Raw genomic sequence first — 27,219 nt, 5'->3', positions numbered from 1 at the left:
TGTCCCAGGGTCCTTAGCTTATTGATGAGCTTTGAGGGCACTATGGTGTTGAACGCTGAGCTGTAGTCAATGAATAGCATTCTCACATAGGTGTTCCTTCTGTCTAGGTGGGTAAGGGCACTGCGGTGTGCAATAGAGACTGCATCATCTGTTGGGGCGGTATGCAAATTGGAGTGGGTCTAGGCTTTCTGGGATGATGGTGTTGATGTGAGCCATAACCAGCCTTTCAAAGCATTTCATGGCTACAGACGTAAGTGATACGTGTCGGTAGTCATTTAGGCAGGTTACCTTATTTTTTACGAGGATTAAATGTCAGGAATTGTGAAACTGAGTTTAAATGTATTTGGCTAAGGTGTATGTAAACTCCTGACTTCAACTGTATATACTCAGATCATGTAACACACAGGTGGCCTTTATTTAACTAATTATGTGACTTCTGAAGGTAATTGGTTGCACCAGATCTTATTTTGTGTCTTCATAGCAAAGGGGGTGAATACATACGCACGCAGTATTTTTATTTTTTATTTTATTTTTTGCAAGTAATTTTTTTTCATTTCAGTTCACCAATTTGGACTATTTCGTTTATGTCCATTTCATGAAATCCAAATAAAAATAAATTTAAATTACAGGTTGTAATGCAACAAAATAGGAAAAACGCTAAGGGCGATGAATACTTTTGCAAGGCACTGTAACTTTATTGTCCCCATGGGGAAATGTTGTTGCAGTGTCATGTACATGTTTAAAGTGGTGTTTAAATACAAAACAAGATTGACAATACAAGTTTCATACCAATAAAACTATTTTTTTTTTTTTTTAAAGACTAGCCTGCTGGCCTTACTGGGTCGATAGGAACATTAGATATCCCACCTGGCACAAGTTATTGTCTAGTTGTGTTTTCCCTGCTGAGGGGTGCCCTATACCTGCGCCCAGAAGGTAGTAGGTCAAAGTCCGGGTACAGGGGCTGGCTTGGGTCTAAAATGATTTTGTGAGCCTTGCAGAGGGCCCTGACTTTAAAGATCTCATCCAGGCCTGTCTGTTTGACTCCTTCTCAGCGTAGTATTAGACTGTCAGGGAGAGGTTTGCGTAATTGCGTGTGTATGTGTGCGTCTGTGTGTATTTGCGTACCTCTATGAACAGGTAATGTATGTGCTTGTTCCGATAAAGTCGGAGGCAAAAGGAACTTTTGGTTTTGTTCTTTGAAGTTTTCCTCTGAATCCTTGACAGGTATTAGTTTAATCCTCTTGATGCTCTGAGGCTGTTCTGTTCTCATTGGGATGCATGTGGGATGTGTCAAGGGTGTGTGTATGTGTTTGTGTGTGCGCTCTGCCACTTTTCACACTCATCTGTTTGCTCACAGCTATGAATAACACTCGGCAGTGTTTTTGCCTGACAACCACAGACACTGATGCTGTTGAACAAGAACAACATCCACTGAGTGGCTTGCGTAATTAGATTGTGCCCAATGATTGCACACATTCCCTATTTAGTGCACTGCTCTTGACCAGGGCACATATAGGAATAGGGTGCAATAATGTTCCTTGCATTACTGTTTGGATGGACATAGACTTGATATTGATACAGGGGCTTGTTACTGATGATAATAATAAAGATGTCACGTTTATTGTTGGTCTGAACAGGGCCACATGGACAGTAAGGTAAGAGAGAACTTTTTCAAATTGAAATTTTTTAGTTCAATTATTTATTATTATATATTTTTTAATCAACCCGACCACCACCCCCCCCCCCCTCTTCAGAGGACAAATATCTGTTTTTTTGTACAGCTTTTCTGCTACATATACATACATTTGACATACATGGTACTTTTATATAAAGAAGTCACATAAAAATAATACATTACCAAAGATAATCTCTTTGAACCCTTAGCCACTCTCAGCCCACCCCACCAATCACCATAGACCTCAGCTCTTTAATCCCGCCACTCTCAGCCCACCCCGCCAATCACCATAGACCTCAGCTCTTTAATCCTGCCACTCTCAGCCCACCCCACCAATCACCATAGACCTCAGCTCTTTAATCCTGCCACTCTCAGTCCACCCCACCAATCACCATAGACCTCAGCTCTTTAATCCCAACCCTCAGCCACTCTCAGCCCACCCCACCAATCACCATAGACCTCAGCTCTTTAATCCCGCCACTCTCAGCCCACCCCACCAATCACCATAGACCTCAGCTCTTTAATCCCGCCACTCTCAGCCCACCCCACCAATCACCATAGACCTCAGCTCTTTAATCCCGCCACTCTCAGCCCACCCCGCCAATCACCATAGACCTCAGCTCTTTAATCCCGCCACTCTCAGCCCACCCCACCAATCACCATAGACATCAGCTCTTTAATCCCAACCCTCAGCCACTCTCAGCCCACCCTGCCAATCACCATAGACCTCAGCTCTTTAATCCCGCCACTCTCAGCCCACCCCACCAATCACCATAGACCTCAGCTCTTTAATCCCGCCACTCTCAGCCCACCCCACCAATCACCATAGACCTCAGCTCTTTAATCCCGCCACTCTCAGCCCACCCCACCAATCACCATAGACCTCAGCTCTTTAATCCCAACCCTCAGCCACTCTCAGCCCACCCTGCCAATCACCATAGACCTCAGCTCTTTAATCCCGCCACTCTCAGCCCACCCCACCAATCACCATAGACCTCAGCTCTTTAATCCCGCCACTCTCAGCCCACCCCACCAATCACCATAGACCTCAGCTCTTTAATCCCGCCACTCTCAGCCCACCCCACCAATCACCATAGACCTCAGCTCTTTAATCCCGCCACTCTCAGCCCACCCTGCCAATCACCAGACCTCAGCTCTTTAATCCCGCCACTCTCAGCCCACCCCACCAATCACCATAGACCTCAGCTCTTTAATCCCAACCCTCAGCCACTCTCAGCCCACCCTGCCAATCACCATAGACCTCAGCTCTTTAATCCCGCCACTCTCAGCCCACCCTGCCAATCACCAGACCTCAGCTCTTTAATCCCGCCACTCTCAGCCCACCCCGCCAATCACCATAGACCTCAGCTCTTTAATCCCGCCACTCTCAGCCCACCCTGCCAATCACCAGACCTCAGCTCTTTAATCCCGCCACTCTCAGCCCACCCCGCCAATCACCATAGACCTCAGCTCTTTAATCCTGCCACTCTCAGCCCACCCTGCCAATCACCATAGACCTCAGCTCTTTAATCCCGCCACTCTCAGCCCACCCTGCCAATCACCAGACCTCAGCTCTTTAATCCCGCCACTCTCAGCCCACCCCGCCAATCACCATAGACCTCAGCTCTTTAATCCTGCCACTCTCAGCCCACCCTGCCAATCACCATAGACCTCAGCTCTTTAATCCCAACCCTCAGCCACTCTCAGTCCACCCCACCAATCACCATAGACCTCAGCTCTTTAATCCCAACCCTCAGCCACTCTCAGCCCACCCCACCAATCACCATAGACCTCAGCTCTTTAATCCCAACCCTCAGCCACTCTCAGTCCACCCCACCAATCACCATAGACCTCAGCTCTTTAATCCCAACCCTCAGCCACTCTCAGCCCACCCCACCAATCACCATAGACCTCAGCTCTTTAATCCCAACCCTCAGCCACTCTCAGTCCACCCCACCAATCACCATAGACCTCAGCTCTTTAATCCCAACCCTCAGCCACTCTCAGCCCACCCTGCCAATCACCATAGACCTCAGCTCTTTAATCCCGCCACTCTCAGCCCACCCTGCCAATCACCAGACCTCAGCTCTTTAATCCCGCCACTCTCAGCCCACCCCACCAATCACCATAGACCTCAGCTCTTTAATCCCAACCCTCAGCCACTCTCAGCCCACCCTGCCAATCACCATAGACCTCAGCTCTTTAATCCCGCCACTCTCAGCCCACCCTGCCAATCACCAGACCTCAGCTCTTTAATCCCGCCACTCTCAGCCCACCCCGCCAATCACCATAGACCTCAGCTCTTTAATCCCGCCACTCTCAGCCCACCCTGCCAATCACCAGACCTGAGCTCTTTAATCCCGCCACTCTCAGCCCACCCCGCCAATCACCATAGACCTCAGCTCTTTAATCCTGCCACTCTCAGCCCACCCTGCCAATCACCATAGACCTCAGCTCTTTAATCCCGCCACTCTCAGCCCACCCCGCCAATCACCATAGACCACCCTCGTTTGGCTTCCATGTGACATATATTTCTCAATTGTGCTGTTTTACATACATACATTTTTAACCTTTCTAGTCGTATTTTATCCACAGAGTGTGAGATAAAGATGAAAACCTTTCCTATGAGTATTATTATATTGTTTATTATATTGTTTGACTCACTATGCTTTTCCAAATCGCTCAACACTGCTATTTGTAAGGTTAATTTTAAGTGTATGTTGTGATTTTTTTTGAACCATTCCTGAACCTGTGACCAGAAACAAGCTACATGGCGGCAATAGCAGAATACATTATCTATTGTTTCTGTCTCTTTGCAGCAAAATCTACAGAGCTGAGATGCCCCATATACAGTGCCTTGCGAAAGTATTCGGCCCCCTTGAACTTTGCGACCTTTTGCCACATTTCAGGCTTCAAACATAAAGATATAAAACTGTTTGAGTTTGAAGGTAGGTCTTGAAATACATCCACAGGTACACCCCCAATTGACTAAAATTATGTCAATTAGCCTATCAGAAGCTTCTAAAGCCATGATGTCAGTTTCTGGGATTTTCCAAGCTGTTTAAAGGCACAGTCAAATCAGTGTATCTAAACTGCTGACCCACTGGAATTGTGATACAGTGAATAAGTGAAATAATCTGCCTGTAAACAATTGTTGGAGAAATTACTTGTCATGCACAAAGTAGAGGTACTAACCGACTTGCCAAAACTATAGTTTGTTAACAAGAAATGTGTGGAGTGGTTGAAAAATTTGTTTTAATGACTCCAACCAAAGTGTATGTATAGTGTTTAGAGTTAGGCTATGGTGTGTTGGACAATTTTCCTCCTCTCTGTTAGATAATTAGACAGCTCTCTCTAGCTCTTTTGGTTTTAGACCTATAGCAGCTCTCTCTCTCTCCCTCTTTTGGTTTTAGACCTGTAGCAGCTCTCTCTCTCCCTCTTTTGGTTTTAGACCTATAGCAGCTCTCTCTCTCCCTCTTTTGGTTTTAGACCTATAGCAGCTCTCTCTCTCCCTCTTGGTTTTAGACCTATAGCAGCTCTCTCTCCCTCTTGGTTTTAGACCTATAGCAGCTCTCTCTCCCTCTTTTGGTTTTAGACCTATAGCAGCTCTCTCTCTCCCTCTTTTGGTTTTAGACCTATAGCAGCTCTCTCTCTCCCTCTTGGTTTTAGACCTATAGCAGCTCTCTCTCTCCCTCTTTTGGTTTTAGACCTATAGCTCAGCTCTAGGTCCACCAAAGCTCTCTCTCTCTCCCTCTTTTGGTTTTAGACCTATAGCAGCTCTCTCTCTCCCTCTTTTGGTTTTAGACCTATAGCAGCTCTCTCTCTCCCTCTTTTGGTTTTAGATCTATAGCAGCTCTCTCTCTCCCTCTTTTGGTTTTAGACCTATAGCAGCTCTCTCTCTCCCTCTTTTGGTTTTAGACCTATAGCAGCTCTCTCTCTCCCTCTTTTGGTTTTAGACCTATAGCAGCTCTCTCTCTCCCTCTTTTGGTTTTAGACCTATAGCAGCTCTCTCTCTCTCTCTCTTTTGGTTTTAGACCTATAGCAGCTCTCTCTCTCCCTCTTTTGGTTTTAGACCTATAGCAGCTCTCTCTCTCCCTCTTTTGGTTTTAGACCTATAGCAGCTCTCTCTCTCTCTCTCTTTTGGTTTTAGACCTATAGCAGCTCTCTCTCTCCCTCTTTTGGTTTTAGACCTATAGCAGCTCTCTCTCTCTCCCTCTTTTGGTTTTAGACCTGTAGCAGCTCTCTCTCTCTCCCTCTTTTGGTTTTAGACCTGTAGCAGCTCTCTCTCTCTCCCTCTTTTGGTTTTAGACCTGTAGCAGCTCTCTCTCTCCCTCTTTTGGTTTTAGACCTATAGCAGCTCTCTCTCTCCCTCTTTTGGTTTTAGACCTATAGCAGCTCTCTCTCTCTCCCTCTTTTGGTTTTAGACCTGTAGCAGCTCTCTCTCTCTCCCTCTTTTGGTTTTAGACCTATAGCTCAGCTCTAGGTCCACCAAAGCTCTCTCTCTCCCTCTTTTGGTTTTAGACCTATAGCAGCTCTCTCTCTCCCTCTTTTGGTTTTAGATCTATAGCAGCTCTCTCTCTCCCTCTTTTGGTTTTAGATCTATAGCAGCTCTCTCTCTCCCTCTTTTGGTTTTAGACCTATAGCAGCTCTCTCTCTCCCTCTTTTGGTTTTAGACCTATAGCAGCTCTCTCTCTCCCTCTTTTGGTTTTAGACCTATAGCAGCTCTCTCTCTCCCTCTTTTGGTTTTAGACCTATAGCAGCTCTCTCTCTCTCTTGGTTTTAGACCTATAGCAGCTCTCTCTCTCCCTCTTTTGGTTTTAGACCTATAGCAGCTCTCTCTCTCTCCCTCTTTTGGTTTTAGACCTGTAGCAGCTCTCTCTCTCTCCCTCTTTTGGTTTTAGACCTGTAGCAGCTCTCTCTCTCTCCCTCTTTTGGTTTTAGACCTGTAGCAGCTCTCTCTCTCTCCCTCTTTTGGTTTTAGACCTATAGCAGCTCTCTCTCTCCCTCTTTTGGTTTTAGACCTATAGCAGCTCTCTCTCTCTCCCTCTTTTGGTTTTAGACCTATAGCAGCTCTCTCTCTCTCCCTCTTTTGGTTTTAGACCTGTAGCAGCTCTCTCTCTCTCCCTCTTTTGGTTTTAGACCTGTAGCAGCTCTCTCTCACCCTCTTGGTTTTAGACCTATAGCAGCTCCCTCCCTCTTTCTCTTTTCCTCCTTGTTTTTCTCAAGAGTAAATGGAGGGATTTCTCACGGGGGGAGCTATTATCAGGTTTCCACAGTTATTCAAAAAGCTGCTAAAAGGCAGAGGGTATTTCCCAAATGTCCCTATTTCCCTGGGCCTAGCCAAAAGTAGTGCTCTATATAGGGAACAGTGTTTCATTTGGAACACAAGCAGATGCACTAGTCAGGTTCCTGAGGTTCTGTCGCATCTCTTCTTTTCTGGGTGAGTGCCAGCGCGAGAGGGCATTTGAGTGTCAATACCAGATGCCCCGTGATTCAGGCCCTTTATGACCTGCACGCCAAATATGCACGCCATGTACACACACTCGCACACAGAGCATCTCTCTCTCTCCCTCCTTGGTTTTAGATTAGATTAATATAGCAGCTCTCTCTCTCTCTCTCTCCCTCTTGGTTTTAGATTAATAGAGCAGCGCTCTCTCCCTCTTGGTTTTAGATTAATAGAGCAGCTCTCTCCTTCTTGGTTTTAGATTAATAGAGCAGCTCCCTCCCTCTTGGTTTCAGATTAATATAGCAGCTCTCTCTCCCTCTTGGTTTTAGATTAATATAGCAGCTCTCTCCTTCTTGGTTTTAGATTAATAGAGCAACTCTCCACCCCTTCTTGGTTTTAGATTAATAGAGCAACTCTCCACCCCTTCTTGGTTTTAGATTAATAGAGCAACTCTCCACCCCTTCTTGGTTTTAGATTAATAGAGCAACTCTCCACCCCTTCTTGGTTTTAGATTAATAGAGCAACTCTCCACCCCTTCTTGGTTTCAGATTAATAGAGCAACTCTCCACCCCTTCTTGGTTTCAGATTAATAGAGCAACTCTCCACCCCTTCTTGGTTTCAGATTAATGTAGCAGCTCTCTCCCTCTTGGTTTCAGATTAATGTAGCAGCTCTCTCTCTCTCCCTCTTGGTTTCAGATTAATAGAGCAGCTCTCTCCCTCTTGGTTTCAGATTAATAGAGCAGCTCTCTCCCTCTTGGTTTTAGATTAATGTAGCAGCTCTCTCTCCCTCTTGGTTTTAGATTAATAGAGCAGCTCTCTCCCTCTTGGTTTTAGATTAATAGAGCAGCTCTCTCCCTCTTGGTTTTAGATTAATAGAGCAGCTCTCTCCCTCTTGGTTTTAGATTAATGTAGCAGCTCTCTCTCCCTCTTGGTTTCAGATTAATAGAGCAGCTCTCTCCCTCTTGGTTTCAGATTAATAGAGCAGCTCTCTCCCTCTTGGTTTTAGATTAATGTAGCAGCTCTCTCTCTCTCCCTCTTGGTTTTAGATTAATATAGCAGCTCTCTCTCTCCCTCTTGGTTTCAGATTAATGTAGCAGCTCTCCAACCCTTCTTGGTTTTAGATTAATGTAGCAGCTCTCTCTCTCCCTCTTGGTTTCAGATTAATGTAGCAGCTCTCCAACCCTTCTTGGTTTTAGATTAATATAGCAGCTCTCCACCCCTTCTTGGTTTTAGATTAATGTAGCAGCGCTCTCTCCCTCCCTCTTGGTTTTAGATTAATATAGCAGCTCTCCACCCCTTCTTGGTTTTAGATTAATGTAGCAGCTCTCCACCCCTTCTTGGTTTCAGATTAATGTAGCAGCTCTCTCTCTCCCTCTTGGTTTTAGATTAATATAGCAGCTCTCTCTCCCTCCCTCTTGGTTTTAGATTAATATAGCAGCTCTCTCTCCCTCCCTCTTGGTTTTAGATTAATGTAGCAGCTCTCTCCCTCTTGGTTTTAGATTAATATAGCAGCTCTCTCTCCCTCCCTCTTGGTTTTAGATTAATATAGCAGCTCTCTCTCTCCCTCTTGGTTTCAGATTAATAGAGCAGCTCTCCACCCCCTCTTGGTTTCAGATTAATAGAGCAGCTCTCCACCCCCTCTTGGTTTTAGATTAATATAGCAGCTCTCTCTCCACCCCCTCTTGGTTTCAGATTAATATAGCAGCTCTCTCTCCCTCCCTCTTGGTTTCAGATTAATATAGCAGCTCTCTCTCCCTCCCTCTTGGTTTTAGATTAATATAGCAGCTCTCTCTCCCTCCCTCTTGGTTTTAGATTAATGTAGCAGCTCTCTCCCTCTTGGTTTTAGATTAATATAGCAGCTCTCTCTCCCTCCCTCTTGGTTTCAGATTAATGTAGCAGCGCTCTCTCTCCCTCTTGGTTTCAGATTAATGTAGCAACTCTCACAATCTCTCTTTTGGCTTTAGACCCATATAGCAGCTCGCTCTCCACTCCCTCCCTTTTGGTTTTAAATTAATATAGCATCTCTCTGTCTCTCTTTCTCTCTGATTAATATTATGTTTCTCCACCCTGCTTCATTCCTATTTACACAGGCAGCCCCATGTAGTCATGTGTTCCGTTGATACCGCAGGAGGAAGTTAAGGACACTTTCTCTCCTCTCTCTATAATACACACCTACACACACACTGATGGTCAATACACTCTCACATTTCCAAGTATACCCTATCTTTTGCTTCCGTTCAATGAAATGTTTTAAGAGACTCCTGCCCTCATTTCCTCCTTGTTTTTCTCAAGAGTAAATGGATGGATTTCTCACGGAGGGAGCTATTATCAGGTTTCCACAGTCGTTCAACAAGCTGCTAAAAGACAGAGGGTATTTCCCAAATGGCACCCTATTTCCCTGGGCCTAGCCAAAAGTAGTGCTCTATATAGGGAACTGTGTTTCATTTGGAACACAAGCAGATGCACTGGTCAGGTTCCTGAGGTTCTGTCGCATCCCTTCTTTTCTGGGTGAGTGCCAGCGCGAGAGGGCATTTGAGTGTCATGAATACCAGATGCCCCGTGATTCAGGCCCTTTATGACCTGCACGCCAAATATGCACGCCATGCACACACACACACACATCCGTTATCCTCATCTACTGGGTAGTGAAGACATATGGGGCGGTGTTGGGCTAGTAACCGGAAGGTTGCAAGTTCAAATCCCCGAGCTGACAAGGGATCTGTAGTTCTGCCCCTGAACAGGCAGTTAACCCACTGTTCCTAGGCCGTCATTGAAAATAAGAATTTGTTCTTAACTGACTTGCCTGGTTAAATAAAGGTAAAGTAAAAAATTAAATAAAAACATGACTCAAATGATTAGATTAGAAAAATGGATTGCATAATATTCTGCACTAATGTGATGTTGATTTGAATTCAGGCCAAACATTCTAACCTTCTGCAGAGGTTCTGTACAGTGTGGCATATGGTAACTGGATCACTGAGTCACCATGGTCCCATACAGTAGTAGAACTTATCCAGTATTCAGGCTCTGGGACAGAAATGGAATTTCCCTTTTCCTATAGAATGCCTCTTTTTCTGTGTGTAAGTTAGTGAACGCTCCTTGGTTTGGAGGCATCATAAGTAGTGGCTATCTAATTCTTGCCAGGCAGTGCTGTTGTGATGCATTGAAGGAGAGAGAGAGGAGAGTGGCAGATAAGTGGGGAGAGTGAGAGATATGCTCTGTTACATTTTCTCTCATTGTCTGATTATCCTCCTCTTCAGGGACACACGTCACTAAACCAACCATCGCGTTCCACTCGGCTACACTGTGACATCACGTAGTCACGCACTCACTCCAAACCCACCTGCCGCCCCCTTCCAATTAATGTGTCTCGAGTATTTTCTGTTTTGCTTGTGTCGTGGAAATGTCCTCTATTTACCAAATCATGGGTTGCAAACCACACACACACGTCAGAGTTAGTTATCAACTGCTGCTGCTGTTCCAGTTTCAACTGACCTGAGCCCTAGGACCATGCCCCAGGACTACCTGACATGATGACTCCTTGCTGTCCCCAGTCTACCTGGCCATGCTGCTGCTCCAGTTTCAACTTCCACCTGACTGTGCTGCTGCTCTAGTTTCAACTGTTCTGCCTTATTATTATTCGACCATGCTGGTCATTTATGAACATTGAACATCTTGACCATGTTCTGTTATAATCTCCACCCGGCACAGCCAGAAGAGGACTGGCCACCCCACATAGCCTGGTTCCTCTCTAGGTTTCTTCCTAGGTATTGGCCTTTCTAGGGAGTTTTTCCTAGCCACTGTGCTTCTCCACCTGCATTGCTTGCTGTTTGGGGTTTTAGGCTGGGTTTCTGTACAGCACTTTGAGATATCAGCTGATGTACGAAGGGCTATATAAATAAATTTGATTTGATTTGATCAACGTCCATCTTTAATTATATAAGCTCTATAGCATTTTGACTTTCAACAGTTCAGTATCTCTAATGAAAAGTTGAGAGTCCCCACACAATGGCAAAATGGGATCCTTTATAGCAAAGATCACACATAGTCAGACAGCATAGACATAATTCATCGTTCAGCTTTGTCTCCTTTCCCAAACCCCAGAACCATAAATCAATCCTCCATATCAACAGGCATATATCAAATTGTCATTTAGATACAACCCACTCTAAATACAAACTCCTGGACAAACTCACGGAGAGGAGAATGAGGCTATAGGTTAAGATAGAAACAACATTAGAGGGAGCATAGAATGATTCCAGACACTGCCACCCTCCTTTCTCCACTAGAAAAAGGTAGGGAGTGAAAGATATGTTTACACATGATGACACTTTGACCTCTCCCCTCTCAGCGGCCCATGCAACTTAGTCTTGACATAGAACAGATAACTGCAACCTCGCCACAGTATTATCAAAAATACCATTCTGATGAGAAGTAACTTACACACATTTGATGAATATTAAACATCTTACAAATGTTACCAACAAATTCTGAATCTTCCCTAACACTTGAAAAGTGGGCTGTGGCTCTGTTACATTTGAGTAATTTAGCAGATGCTCTTAACCCTAATTGCTCCTGTAAGTTGCCTTGGATAAGTGCCTTGCTCAAGGGCATATCAACACATTTTTCACTTAGTCTACTTGGGAATTCGAACTAGCCCAATGCTCTTAACCACTAGGCTACCTGCCGCCTGGTTGAAGAGTGGGATGTGGTTCTGTTCTGTTTGAAGAGCGGGATGTGGTTCTGTTCTGGTTGAAGAGCGGGCTGTGGTTCTGCTCTGGTTGAAGAGCGCGCTGTGGTTCTGTTATGGTTGAAAAGTGGGCTGTGGTTCTGTTTGAAGAGTGGGCTGTGAAAAGCAGGTGGATGAAGGGGAATTGCCTATCCCCACTGCACTTGATGAGCTCCCTAGTGCTTCCACTTTGCGTTCCAGCGCCCTAGGGCGTCCTCCTTGCGTTCTCTCGCTCTCTCTCTCTGCCTCTGTTTCTCCCGCTGATCCACTTTCCCAATTCACCTACAGTTGAAGTCGGAAGTTTACATACACTTAAGTTGGAGTCATTAAAACTTGTTTTTCAACCACTCCACAAATTTCTTGTTATAAACTATAGTTTTGGCAAGTCGGTTCGGACATCTTTGTGCATGACACAAGTAATTTTTCCAACAATTGTTTACAGACAGATTATTTCACTTATAATTCACTGTATCACAGTTCCAGTGGGTCAGACGTTTACATACACTAAGTTGACTGTGCCTTTAAATGACTTGGGAAATTCTAGAAAAAGATGTCATGGCATTAGAAGCTCCTGATAGGCTAATTGACATAATTTGAGTCAATTGGCAGTGTACTTGTGAATGTATTTCAAGGCCTACCTTCAAACTCAGTGCCTCTTTGCTTGACATCTTGGGAAAATCAAAAGAAATCAGCCAAGACCTCAGAAAAAAATGGTAGACCTCCAAATGCCTGAAGGTACCACGTCTATCTGACAAACAATAGTACCCACGTATAAACACCATGGGACCACGCAGCCATCATACGGCTCAGGAAGGAGACCCGTTCTGTCTCCTAGAGATGCAAGTACTTTGGTGCAAAAAGTGCAAATCAATCCCAGAACAACAGCAAAGGACCTTGTGAAGATGCTGAAGGAAACAGATAGAAAAGTATCTTTATCCACAGTAAATCGAGTCCTGTATCGACATAACCTGAATGGCCGCTCAGCAAGGAAGAAGCCACTGCTCCAAAACCGCCATAAAAAGCCAGACTATGGTTTGCAACTGCACATGGGGACAAAGATCGTACTTTTTGGAGAAATGTCCTCTGGTCTGATGAAACAAAAATAGAACTCTTTGGCTATAATGACCATCGTTATGTTTGGAGGAAAAAGGGGGGAGGCTTGCAATCCGAAGAACACCATCCCAAACGAGAAGCACAGGGGTGGTAGCATCATGTTGTGGGGGTGCTTTGCTGCAGGAGGGACTGGTGCACTTCACAAAATAGATGGCTTCACGAGGGAGGAAAATTATGTAGATGTATTGAAGCAACATCTCAAGACATCAGTCAGGAAGTTTAAGCTTGGTCGCAAATGGGTCTTCCAAATGGACATTGACCCCAAGCATACTTCCAAAGTTGTTGCAAAATGGCTTAAGGACAACAAAGTCAAGGTATTGGAGTGGCCATCACAAAGCCCTGACCTCAATCCTATAGAAAATGTGTGGGCAGAACTGAAAAAAGTGTGTGCGAGCAAGGAGGCCTACAAACCTGACTCCGTTACACCAGCTCTGTCAGGAGGAATGGGCCAAAATTCACCCAATTTATTGTGGGAAGCTGGTGGAAGCTTGTGGCTACCCAAAACGTCTGACCCAAGTTAAACAATTTAAAGGCAATGCTACCAAATACTAATTGAGTGTATGTAAACTTCTGACCCACTGGGAATGTGACGAACAAAATAAAAGCTGAAATAAATCATTCTCTCTACTATTATTCTGACATTTCACATTCTTAAAATAAAGTGGTGATCATAACTGACCTAAGACAGAGAATTTTTCAAGTATTAAATGTCAGGAATTGTGAAAAAACTGAGTTTAAATGTATTTGGCTAAGGTGTATGTAAACTTCTGACTTCAACTGTATATAGGAAATGGACAAACATATTATCTTTTCCAGCACCTTCTATTCTAAAGTCAGTTCTGAGGTATTTGAATTTGTTTTCCAAATCCAAATATCATAATTTGAGCCACAGATTGGATGAAATTTTGTTTAAAAAAATCCTACCACATAGATTTTCGGAAGGAATCGATAGCTGTGTTTTACGGGCCCAAGTTTAGACTTGTTTTACACATGTTTTAAACTTGCTTATAATCACCATGGTTTGTACAGTAAACCTACTACATTACAGATACCTGACCACAGGTTTGTGTCCCAAATGCCACCCTTCTCCCTTCATGGTGGGCCCTGGTCAAAAGTAGTGCTACAAAGGAAATAGGGGGCCATTTGGGACACGCACCAGGAGTTAGTGGGGCTTGAGAATGCCAGTGGTGTACCAGTTTCAATTCCCCCCGACTGAGCTCTCACCAACTGCGCACTGTTATGGTCTGGAAGGGATTGTTTCCATTCAGGTATCTAAGGCAATCAGTGAATAATTTATAGTAATAGGTTCAAACCTATACATAATAGATGACTCTGATCGTAGCTAACAGGCCCCATCTGAGTTGTGTGTGTGTGTGTGCGCTCGCGTGTCTGATACATAACAAATTATTCTGATCGTCGCTAATAGGCCCCACCTGAGTTGTCTGTGTGTGTGAGTGCATGTGTAGATGCTGCGCTACGGGAGACACCTCCTGCTGTCTCACTGCCGGCTCTCTCCACCTGTTAGGCTGCTCCATAGGAAATCAGCAATCAGCTCTCTGTCTCTCTCCGGGAAAAGGAAATGATTCTACTTTTTTTCTGGTTCCTCACTTGGGCAAAGTGGTGGAAACATGGCCTGCGCTGTACCCTGGATGGTGTAGACGGTTAATTGTTTTGGAGAAACATGCTGTTCCACAGTGAAATGGGTTGGTATGCTGATTCAGGTTGAGCACAGCAGCAGACTGCCATGGAAAGTGTGCCTCTGTAGTCTGTATCACCACACTGACCAGGTTGTCTCTCTGTATCACCACACTGACCAGGTTGTGTCTCTGTATCACCACACTGTCCAGCCTGTGTCTCTGTATCACCACACTGACCAGCCTGTGTCTCTGTATCACCACACTGACCAGCCTGTGTCTCTGTATCACCACACTGACCAGGTTGTGTCTCTGTATCACCACACTGACCAGGTTGTGTCTCTGTATCACCACAATGACCAGTCTTTGTATTACAACACTGACCAGTCTCTGTATCCTCCTAGATCACCACACTGATCAACCACAAAGACAAGCCAAACAAGTCGGAGCGGACCCAGCAGGCCATCCAGAGAGTGGGCCAGGCCGTCAGCGTTGCTGTGGGACGCTTTGTTGGTGTAGGCGAGGCCATCGCCGTGGAGAACGAGGAGCTGAAGGAAGAGATGGGAATGGCTTGTTTCGAGGCGCGCAGAGCAGGTAACTGGGGCTGTGTCTGAAATTGCGTCCTTTCCCTGTGTAGTAGTGATGGGGGAATAAATTGATGCGGTTACATATTGGGATATTATTTCTGCCGATATATTGTTTTATTTTAGAATTTTTTATTTTACCTTTATCTACCAAATTACCAAACAGACCACATACAGTTGAAGTCGGAATTTTACAAACCCTTAGGTTGGAGTCATTGAAACTCGTTTTTCAACCACTCCACACATTTATTGTTAACAAACTATAGTTTTGGCAAGTCGGTTAGGACATCTACTTTGTGCATGACATAAGTCATTTTTCCAACAATTGTTTACAGACAGATTATTTCACTTATAATTCTCTGTATCACAATTCCAGTGGGTCAGAAGTTTACATACACTAAGTTGACTGTGCCTTGAAACAGCTTGGAAAATTCCAGAAAATTATGTCATGGCTTTAAGAGCTTCTGATAGGCTTATTGACACCATTTGAGTCAATTGAATGTGTACTTGTGGATGTATTTCAAGGCCTACCTTCAAACTCAGTGTCTCTTTGCTTAACATCACGCGAACATCTAAAGAAATCAGCCAAGACCTGAGAAAACAAATTGTAGACCTCCAAATCTGGTTCATCCTTGGGAGCAATTTCCGAAAGCCTGGCGGTACCACGTTCATCTGTACAAACAATAGTACTAACGTATAAAAACCATGGGACCACGCAGCCATCGTTCCACTCAGGAAGGAGATGCGTTCTGTCTCCTAGAACGTACGTTGTTGTGAAAAGTGCAAATCAATCCCAGAACAAAAGCAAAGGACTTTGAAGATGCTGGAGGAAACCGGTACAAAAGTATTTATATCCACAGTAAAACAAGTCCTATGTCAACATAACCTGAAAGGCCGCTCAGCAAGGAAGAAGCCACTGCTCCAAAACCGCCATTAAAAAAAAGCCAGACTACGGTTTGCAACTGCACATTGGGACAAAGATCGTACTTTTTGGAGAAATGTCCTCTGGTCTGATGAAACAAAAATAGAACTGTTTGGCCATAATGACCATCGTTATGTTTGGAGGAAAAAGAGGGGAGGCTTGCAAGCTGAAGAACACCATCCCAACCGTGAAGCACGGGGGTGGCAGCATCATGTTGTGAGGGGTGCTTTGTTGCAGGAGGTGCTGGTGCACTTCACAAAATAGATTGCATCATGAGGCAGGACAATTTTATATATGGATGTATTGAAGCAACATCTCAAGACATCAGCCAAGAAGTTAAAGCTTGGTCGCAAATGGGTCTTCCAAATGGACAATGACCCCAAGTATACTTCCAAAGTTGTGGCAAAATGGCGTAAGGACAACAAAGTCTAGGTTTTGGAGTGACCATCACAAAGCCCTGACCTCAATCCTATACAAAATATGTGGGCAGAACTGAAATGCGTGTCCGAGCATAGAGGCCTACAAACCTGACTCAGTTACACCAGCTCTGTCAGGAGGAATGGGCCAAAATTCACCCAACTTATTGTGGGAAAGCTACCCAAAACATCTGACCCAAGTTAAACAATTTAAAGGCAATGCTATAAAATACTAATTGAGTATATGTGAACTTCTGACCCACTGGGAATGTGATGAAAAAAATATGAACTTAAATAAATCCTTCTCTCTGCTATTATTCTGAGATTTCCAATTCTTAAAATAAAGTGGTGATCCTAACTGACCTACTTCAGGGAGTTTTTACTAGGATTAAATACAATTTTGAAAAACTGAGTTTAAATGTATTTGGCTAAGGTGTATGTAAATTTCTGACTATTCAACCTGCGAACCCTAATTAACAAACAAACCAAAATAAAGTCTTCTCATGCTTCAGTGATTTCGAAAAAGCCTTTGACTCAATTTGGCATGAGGGTCTGCTATACAAATTCATGGGAAGTGGTGTTGACGGAAAAACATACATTATAAAATCCATGTACACAAACAACAAGTGTGCAGTTAAAATTAGCAAAAGAAAACATTTATTTCCACAGGGCCGTGGGGTGAGACAGGGATGCAGCTTAAACCCCATCCTCTTCAACATACAGTGGGGAGGAGACCAAGTATTTGATACACTGACGATTTTGCAGGTTTTACTACTTTCAAAGCATGTAGAGGTCTGTAATTTTTATCATAGGTACACTTCAACTGTGAGAGACGGAATCTAAAACAAAAATCCAGAAAATCACTGTGTGATTTTTAAGTAATTAATTTGCATTTTATTGTATGACATAAGTATTTGATACATCAGAAAAGCAGAACTTAATATTTGGTACAGAAGCCTTTGTTTGCAATTACAGAGATCATACGTTTCCTGTAGTTCTTGACCAGGTTTACACACACTGCAGCAGGGATTTTGGCCCACTCCTCCATACAGACCTTCTCCAGATCCTTCAGGTTTCGGGGCTGTCGCTGGGCAATACGGACTTTCAGCTCCCTCCAACGATTTTCTATTGGGTTCAGGTCTGGAGACTGGCTAGGCCACAGTTCAAATCCCCGAGTTGACAAGGTACAAATCTGTCATTCTGCCCCTGAACAGGCAGTTAACCCACCGTTCCTAGGCCGTCATTGAAAATAAGAATTTGTTCTTAACTGACTTGCCTAGTTAAATAAAGGTTAAATATATTTTTTTTAATTAAAAATGCTCTTACTGAGGGAAGGAGGTTGTTAGCCAAGATCTCGCGATACATGGCCCCATCCATCCTCCCCTCAATACGGTGCAGTCATCCTGTCCCCTTTGCAGAAAAGCATCCCCAAAGAATAATGTTTCCACCTCCATGCTTCACGGTTGGGATGGTGTTCTTGGGGTTGTACTCATCCTTCTTCTTCCTCCAAACACGGCAAGTGGAGTTTAGACCAAAAAGCTCTATTTTTGTCTCATCAGACCACATGACCTTCTCCCATTCCTCCTCTGGATCATCCAGATGGTCATTGGCAAACTTCAGACGGGCCTGGACATGCGCTGGCTTGAGCAGGGGAACCTTGCGTGCGCTGCAGGATTTTAATCCATGACGGAGTAGTGTGTTACTAATGGTTTTCTTTGAGACTGTGGTCCCAGCTCTCTTCAGGTCATTGACCAGGTCCTGGGCTGATCCCTCACCTTCCTCATGATCATTGATGCCCCACGAGGTGAGATCTTGCATGGAGCCCCAGACCGAGGGTGATTGACCGTCATCTTGAACTTCTTCCATTTTCTAATAATTGCGCCAACAGTTTGTTGCCTTCACACCAAACTGCTTGCCTATTGTCCTGTAGCCCATCCCAGCCTTGTGCAGGTCTACAATTTTATCCCTGATGTCTTTACACAGCTCTCTGGTCTTGGCCATTGTGGAGAGGTTGCTGTCTGTTTGATTGAGTGTGTGGACAGGTGTCTTTTATACAGGTAACGAGTTCAAACAGGTGCAGTTAATACAGGTAATGAGTGGAGAACAGGAGGGCTTCTTAAAGAAAAACGAACAGGTCTGTGAGAGACAGAATTATTTCTGGTTGGTAGGTGATCAAATACTTATGTCATGCAATAAAATGCAGATTCATTACTTAAAAATCATACAATGTGATTTTCTGGACTTCAACCGTCTCCCACAGTTGAAGTGTACCTATGATAAAAATGACAGACCTCTACATGCTTTGTAAGTAGGAAAACCTGCAAAATCTGCATTGTATCAAATACTTCTCCCCACTGTATATATCAACGAATTGGCGAGGGCAGTAGACCAGTCTGCAGCACGCGGCCTCACCTTACTAGAATCTGAAGTCAAATGTCTACGGTTTGCTGATGATCTGGTGCGTCTGTCCCTAACCAAGGAGAGCCTACAGCAGCACCTAGATCTTCTGCACCGATTCGGCCAGACCTGGGCCCTGACAGTAAATCTCAGTAAGACAAAAGTAATGGTGTTCCAAAAAAGGTCCAGTCGCCAGGACAACAAATACAAATTCCATCTAGACACCGTTACCCTAGAGCAAACACAAAACTATACATACCTAGACCGAAACTTCAGCACCACAGGTAACTTCCATAAAACTGTGAACGAGCAGAGAGACAAGGCAAGAAGGGCCTTTTATTCCATCAAAAGGACCATAAAATGTGACATAACAATTAGGATCCGGCAAAAAATACTTGAATCAGTTATAGAACCCATTGCCCTTTATGGTTGTGAGGTCTGGGGTCCGCTCACCAGCCAAGAATTCACTAAATGGGCCAAACACCAAAATCCGCATGCAGAGCAGAATTAGGCCGATACCCGCAAATTGTCTAAATCCTGAAAAGAGACGTTCAATTCTACAACCACCTAAAATGAAGCGATTCCCAAACCTTCCATAACAAAGCCATTACCTACAGAGAGTTTAATCTAGAGACGAGTCTACTAAACAAGATGGTTCTGAGGCTCTGTTCACAAACAGAGGCCCAGGACAGCAACACAATTCGACCCAACCAAATCATGAGGAAACAAAAAGATCCTTCTTTCCAATGTGTCAAGTAATTAACAAAAAAAACAGAGCAAACTAGAATGTTATTTGGTCCTAAACAGAGAGTACACAGTGACAGAATACCTGACCACTGTGACTGACCCCAAATTACGGAAATCTTTGACTATGTACAGACTCTGTGAGCATAGCCTTCCTATTGAGAAAGGCGACCGTAGGCAGACCTGGCTCTCAAGAGAAGACCAGCTATGTGCACACTGCCCAAAAAATGAGGTGGAAATTGAGCTACACTTTCTAACCTCCTGCCAAATGTATGACCATATTAGAGACTGTTGAAGGAATTTAATTCCTCTGTTTTAATTCCCAATTAAAATTAAACACTGTCAATTCATATGGATTTGTAAGACCCTTATTTTATAGGAATGGACAGAGTCCCGGTCTTAAAGTCAAGTAACAGCCTTTATTCAAAAGAGTACTGAGTAAATACACATTTTACCACAGGTTAGAAACTGAAAATGACGTCAGCGTTTTCTAAATGTTCCGTCTCTTCTTGACACTGGTAGAAAGGCCCTATAGCTCTCAAGCCTTCCCTCCTCACCTAGAGCCAAGGTCAGTCAGTGTAGATAAGCATTCTAGACAGTCTGGAGATAGTTCATTCATTTGTACCAAGGAACAGACCGTCATTGTTCTAACTTTTGCCCACGTTCACACACACACATTATTTTCAGTACTGGGATCAAGAATGAAAACTCATACATATACAGTAACATTTAGTATTCTGATTAGTACATGTATAGAAACATAATAGTATTCGGATTAGTCAGTCCTGATTGAAATGTATACATAATTAGTCATCATTGATAAAAATTCCCTTAACAGATACACATATTTCCCTCAGATTACATGGACCCACAATGAATTTGAAAACAAATCCAATTTTGCTAAACTCATATCAATTGGGTGAAATACCTTAATGTGCCATCACAGCAGCAAGATTTGTGACCTGTTGCCACAAGAAAAGAGCAACCAGTAAAGAACAAACACCATTGTAAATACAACCTATATTTGTTTATTTATTTTAGTTTTTGTACTTTAACTATTTGCACATCGTTACAAATCATATTTTATGTCACATTTACCTAATACGAACGGTGCAGACCTTAGTGAAATGCTTACTTACAAGACCTTAACCAACTATGTATGCAGTTAAGAAAATACCTTTAAAAAAGTAAGAGATAAAAGTGACAAATAATTAAAGAGCAGCAGTAAATTAACAATAGCGAGGCTATATACAGGGGGTACCGGTACAGAGTCAATGTGCAGGGCACCGGTGTCGAGGTAGTTGAAGTAATATGTACCCGTAGGTAGAGTTATTATAGTGAATATGCATAGATGATAGCAGAGAGTAGCAGCAGCATAGAAGGGGGTTAATGCAAATAGTCTGGGTAGCCATTTTGATGAGATGTTCAGGAGTCTTATGGCTTGGGGGTAGAAGCTGTTTAAAAGCCTCGTGGACCTAGGCTCCGGTACCTCTTGCCATGCGGTAGCACAGGGAACAGTCTATGACTAGGGTGGCTGGACTCTTGGACATTTTTTAGGGCTTCCTCTGACATCTCCGTGTATAGAGGTCCTGGATGGCAGGAAGCTTGGCCCTGGTGATGTACTGGGCCGTACGCACTACCCTCTATAATGCCTTGCAGTCCGAGACCGAGCAGTTGCCATACCAGGCAGTGATGCAAACCATCAGGATGCTCTCGATGGTGCAGCTGTAAAACCTTTTGAGGATCCGAGTACCCGTGCAAAATCTTTTCAGTCTCTAGAGTGGGAATAGGTTTTTTTTGTGCCCTTTTCATGACTTGGTGTGCTTGGACCATGTTTGTTGGTGATATGGACGCCAAGGAACTTGAAGCTCTCAACTTGCTCCACTACATCCCCGTCGATGAGAATGGGGGCGTGTGTGGTCGTCCTTTTCCTGTAGTCCATATCAACTGCTTTGTCTTGATCACATTGAGGGAGAGGTTGTTGTCCTTGCACCACATGGTCAGGTCTTTGACCTCCCTATAGGCGTCTCATCGTTGTTAGTTATCAGGCCTACCACTGTTGTCATAGGCAAACTTAATGGTGGTGTTGGAGTCGTGCCTGGCTGTGCAGTCATGAGTGAACAGGGAGTACAGGAGGGGACTGAGCAAGCACCCCAGAGGGGCCCCCGTGTTGCGTATCAGCGTGGCGGATGCGTTGTTGCCTACCCTTACCACCTGGGGGTGGCCCGTCAGGAAGTCCAGGATCCATTTGCTGAGGGAGGTGTTTAGTCCCAAGGTCCTTAGCTTAGTAGTGAGTTTTGAGGGCACTATGGTGTTGAATGCTGAGCTGTAGTCCATGAATAGCATTCTCACATTGGTGTTCCTTTACCCCAGGTTGGAAAGGGCAGTGTGGAGTGAATTAGAGATTGCATCATCTGTGGATCTGTTGGGGCAGTATGCAAATTTGAGTGGGTCTAGGGTTTCTGGGATAATGGTGTTGATGTGAGCCATAACCAGCCTTTCAAAGCACTTCATGGCTACAGGCGTGAGTGCTACGGGTCGGGTGTCATTTAGGCAGGTTACCTTAGTCCCTGTGCCAAAGAACACTATGATGGTCTGTACTTGAAACATGTTGGTATTACAGACTCACAGGGAGTGGTTGAAAATGTCAGTGAAGACACATGCCAGTTGGTCAGCGCATGCTCGTAGTACACGTTGTGGTAATTCGTCTGGCCCTGCGGCCTTGTGATTGTTGGCCTGTTTAAAGGTCTTATTCACATCGGCTGCGGAGAGCGTGATCACAGTCATCCGGAACAGTTGATGCTCTCATGCATGTTTCAGTGTTACTTGCCTCGAAGCGAGCATAGACGTTATTTAGGGCATAGCGGGATTTCTTATAAGCTTTCGGGTTAAGAGTCCCGCTCCTTGAAAGCTGCAGCTCTTCACTTTAGCTCAGCGCGAATGTTGCCTGTAATCTATGGCTTCTGGTTGGGGTAGGTACCTACAGTCACTGTGGGGATGACATCATTGATGCATTTATTGATGAAGCCAGTGACTGATGTGGTGTAATCCTCAATGTCATCGGAAGAATCCTGGAACATATTCCAGTCTGTGCTAGAAAAACAGTCCTGTAGTCTAGCATCTGCTTCATCTGACCACTGTTTGATTGATCTAGTCACTGATGCTTTCTGCTTTAATTTTTGCTTTGAAGCATGTAAGGATAGAATTATGGTCAGATTTGCCAAATGGAGGGCGAGGGAGAGCTTTGTATGCGTCTTTGTGTGTGAAGTAAAGGTGGTCGTGTTTTTGGTTACACATTTAACATGCTGGTAAAACTGATTTAAGTTTCCCTACATTAGAGTCCCTGGCCACTAGGAGCGCCCCCTCTGGATGAGCCTTTTCCAGTTTGCTTATGGCGGTATACAGCTCCATGAGTGTGGTTTTAGTGCCAGCATCGGTCTGTGGTGGTATGTAGACAGCTAAAAAATAATACAGATGAAAACTCTCTAGGTAGATAGTGTGGTCTACAGCTTATCATGAGATACTCTACCTCAGGCGAGCAAAACCTTGAGACTTCCTTAGCTATCGTGCACTAGTTGTTGTTTACAAATATACATAGGATGCAGCCCCATGTCCTGCCGATGAAGTGTATAACCCGCCAGCTGTATGTTATTAATGTCGTTGTTCAGCCACAACTCAGTGAAACATATTATATTACAGTTTTCAAGGTCCCGTTGGTAGGATATACGTACTCTTAGTTCATCCCATTTATTTTCCATCGATTGAATGTTGGCTAGCACTACGGATGGCAAAGGCGGATTAGCCATCTGTTGTCTGATCCTCACTAGGCTCTCCGATCTCCTTCCGTGAAATCTCTGTTTCTTCCTCCTGCGAATGACGTGGATGAGGGCCTTTTCATTAAAGAAAAATGATTTGTCCAATTCGAGGTGAGTAATCGCTGTTCTGATGTCCAGAAGCTCTTTTCGGTCATACGAGACGGTAGCAGCAACATTATGTACAAAATAGGTTACTAACAAAATAGCACGGTTGGTTAAAACGGCATCCATCTTCTCCATCATACATATACAACGCTGTGTATATGACACAATTTGAAATGTCTTTATTCTTTTGGAACTTTTGTGAGTGTAATGTTTACTGTTAATTTGTATTGTTTATTTAACTTTTGTTTGTTATCTACATCACTTGCTTTGGCAATGTTAACAAATGTTTCCCATGCCAATAAAGCCCTTGGAGAGGGAGGGGGAGAGAGCCGTTTCCCCCTCTTTCAACACTTTTCGTGGGAGGAGGATATCTACACCACGGCTATCAACACCCATTCAACCGAACAGTGTAATGTATTTTTGAGCCGGCTTTGCTATTTAAAAATGGCAAGATAAATATGGGGACGAAGCCTAAGGCCTGAAGCCCAATCGCAGTCTTATCATGTTGATAAGTCCAAAACAAAATTTCACAGGGTAAGTATTTAGACCCCCAACACAGGGGATAATAGGTTTGTTTGGGAGAAGCGGCATGTGTAACAATGTCTTTAATCCCCCAGTGTGCTGATTTGAAAAGGGCTAAACCCAGACAAAAGAGAGCTGGTGGGAATCGTCAGCCAGAGTGGTCCACTGGCCAATTGATTCCTTCTACTCCTATCTGCCATTTTCTTACCTTCTATACTCTATTGAGAATCTGAAAAAGAGTGTACTTTTCCCTCTGTCGTTTTGGAACGGAATGAAGTTGTCTTCTCTGTGATGAAAAGAGAAAGGGAAGGGAGGTAAAGCTTTAAATCTGCAGGAAAGGCTTGATGGATTGATAGCCTCTTAACGTGTAGCCAGAGGGAGGGAGAGACTAAGCGGGCCTCCTCCAGCGCAAGCAGGCAATGGAGGCAAGCAGGGAGGCAGACAGACAGGCATGCAGGCAGCATAATTAAATAAATAAGGTGATTACATTACTTTAATTTGGTGATCTCCATCATGGTACGACATTGTAGATAGGGGCCACTGAGGCGGATTTGTTGGTTTCAGTCTGTTCTGCTGGACCAGCCCAAACAAATTAATGTCGCTAGCTGACGTTTTAGGAGGCAACTACTGTATTAAGAGTTTTGGATAGTCAGTGTTTAAAGGGGCCCTGGCCCTGTATCTCTAACTGTCCAAGTCAGTGCAACCTGCAGGCTGTAGACTACATAGCATCACAATCACCCTGTTATAAGACTATCCTTATGGTAAAGACTCCACAGGTTTTAATGAAGTCAAGTGTTCACCCCTTTCAAATACCAAGCAGCAGAAAATAATTCCCAATGAAAGAGAGCTTAGTGATAAAGAGACATGGTGAATAAATGGGGGAACTAACACACCGTCAGCAGTCAGGCCTAGAACAAGAATACAACACTGTAGTGAAGCAACACTGTAGGGGAACACTTATACATACAAAGACCTCCCTTTGGCAAATCCGACCACGATGCCATCTTGCTCCTACCGTCTTATAGGCAGAAACTCAAACAGGATGTACCAGTGACTAGAACCATTCAACACTGGTCTGACCAAGAGGAATCCACGCTTCATGATTGTTATTATCACACGGACTGGGATATGTTCCGGTCAGCCTCAGAGAACAACATTGATCTATACGCTGACTCGGTGAGTGAGTTTATTAGGAGGTGCATTGGAGATGTTGTACCCACTGTGACTATTAAAACCTGCCCTAACCAGAAACCGTGGATGGCTGGTGGCATTCGCGCAAAACTGAAAGCGTGAACCACCGCATTTAGCCATGGAAAGAGATCTGGGAGTATGGCTGAGTGTAAACAGTGTAGTTATTCCCTCCGCAAGGCCATCAAAGAAGCGAAATGCCGGTACAGGAACAAAGTGGAGTCATAATTCAACGGCTCAGATACAAGGCGTATGTGGCAGGGTCTATAGGAAATCAAGGACAACAAAAACAAAACCAGCCACGTCACATACACCGTCAGGCTTCCAGACAAACTAAACACCTTCTTTGTCCGCTTTGAGGATAATACAGTGCCACCATCGCGGCCCGCTAACAAGGACTGCGTCCACAGACGATGCAATCGCCATCACACTGCATACTGCCCTATCCCATCTGGACAAGAGGAATACCTATGTAAGAATGCTGTTCATTGACTACAGCTCAGCTTTCAACACCATAGGACCCTCCAAGCTCAACCCTGGATCTCAACCCTGCCCTGTGCAATTGAGTCATGGACTTTGACGGGCCGCCCCAGATGGTGAAGGTAGGAAACAACATCTCCACTTCGCTGACGCTCAACACTGGGGCACCACAAGGGTGCATTCTCAGCCCCCTCCTGTACTCCCTATTCACCTACGACTGTGTGGCCATGCACGTCTCAATCATCAAGTTTGCAGACAACACAACAGTAGTGGGCTTGATTACCAAAAACGACGAGACAGCCTACAGGGAGGAGGTGAGGGCACTCGGAGTGTGGTGTCAGGAAAACAACCTCTCACGTCAACAAAACAAAGGAGATGATTGTGGATTTCAGGAAACATCAAAGGGACAGTAGTGGAGAAGGTGGAAAGTTCCTCGGCGTACACATCACAGACAAATTGAAATAGTCCACCCACACACAGTGTGGTGAAGAAGGTGCAACACCTCTTCAAGCTCAGGACGCTGAAGAAATTTGGCTTCTCACCTAAAACACACAGACTTTTACAGATGCACTATCGAGAGCATCACGTCGGGCTGTATCACAGCTTGTTAAGGCAACTGCACCGCCCACAACCGCAAGGCTCTCCAGATGGTGGTGCGGTCTGCACAACGCATCACTGGGGGCAAACTATCTGCCCTCCATGACACCTACAGCACCCGATGTCACAGGAAGGCCAAAAAGATCATCAAGGACAACAACCACCCGAGCCACTGCCTGTTCACACCGCTATCATCCATACCATCCAGAAGGCGACGTCAGCACAGGTGCATCAACGCTGGGACCGAGAGACTGAAAAACACCTATCTCAAGGCCATCAGACTGCTAAACAGCCATCACTAACTCAGAGGCTGATGCCTACACTGAGACCCAATCACTGGCCACTTTAATAAATGGATCACTAGTCACTTTAAACAATGAGACTTTAAACAATGTCACTTTAAACAATGTCACTTTAATAATGTTTACGTATCTTGCATTACTCATATGTATAATACTGTATTTTATACTATCTATTGCACCTTGCCTATTCCTGCTCGGCCATCGCTCATCCATATATTTATGCGTATATATTCTCATTCATCATTTAGATTTGTGTGGATTAAATAGTTGTTGGGAATTGTTAGATTACTTGTTAGATATTACTGCACTGTAGGAACTAGAAGGACAAGCATTTTGCTACACTCACACATGGTTAGCAGATATTAATGTATGGGACCAATAAAAAAATTGATGGTGGGGGATTCTGGCATAGCATCACCATGCTCCATGCTTATTCCAGAGCCTATTCTGGGGTTCAGCAGCATTCTTTGTGAGCCAGGCTGAATGTTTCAGCTGGTTTGGGGCATTCTGGCATCGACAAAGGGCTGTCGGATGCAATCAGTACACTTCC

At 44.3% G+C, this 27,219-nt stretch overlaps 1 protein-coding gene across 1 annotated transcript in view; it reads left to right on the top strand.

Moving 5' to 3' along the window:
• Positions 1-27,219, top strand: part of LOC109907188 (alpha-catulin) — a 108,833-nt gene that overhangs the window by 35,659 nt on the left and 45,955 nt on the right. Inside the window, exon 2 of the mRNA XM_020505007.2 lies at positions 15,002-15,191. Coding sequence (XP_020360596.1) covers positions 15,002-15,191 — 190 coding nt within the window. The remainder of the gene's footprint in view (positions 1-15,001; positions 15,192-27,219) is intronic.

This window comes from Oncorhynchus kisutch, linkage group LG17 (genome assembly GCF_002021735.2).
Source record: "Oncorhynchus kisutch isolate 150728-3 linkage group LG17, Okis_V2, whole genome shotgun sequence".
In the NCBI taxonomy this organism is placed as follows: Eukaryota; Metazoa; Chordata; class Actinopteri; order Salmoniformes; family Salmonidae; genus Oncorhynchus; species Oncorhynchus kisutch.
The sequence above is the reverse complement of the archived record's forward strand: the minus strand, read 5'-3'. Positions and strand labels throughout refer to the sequence as shown.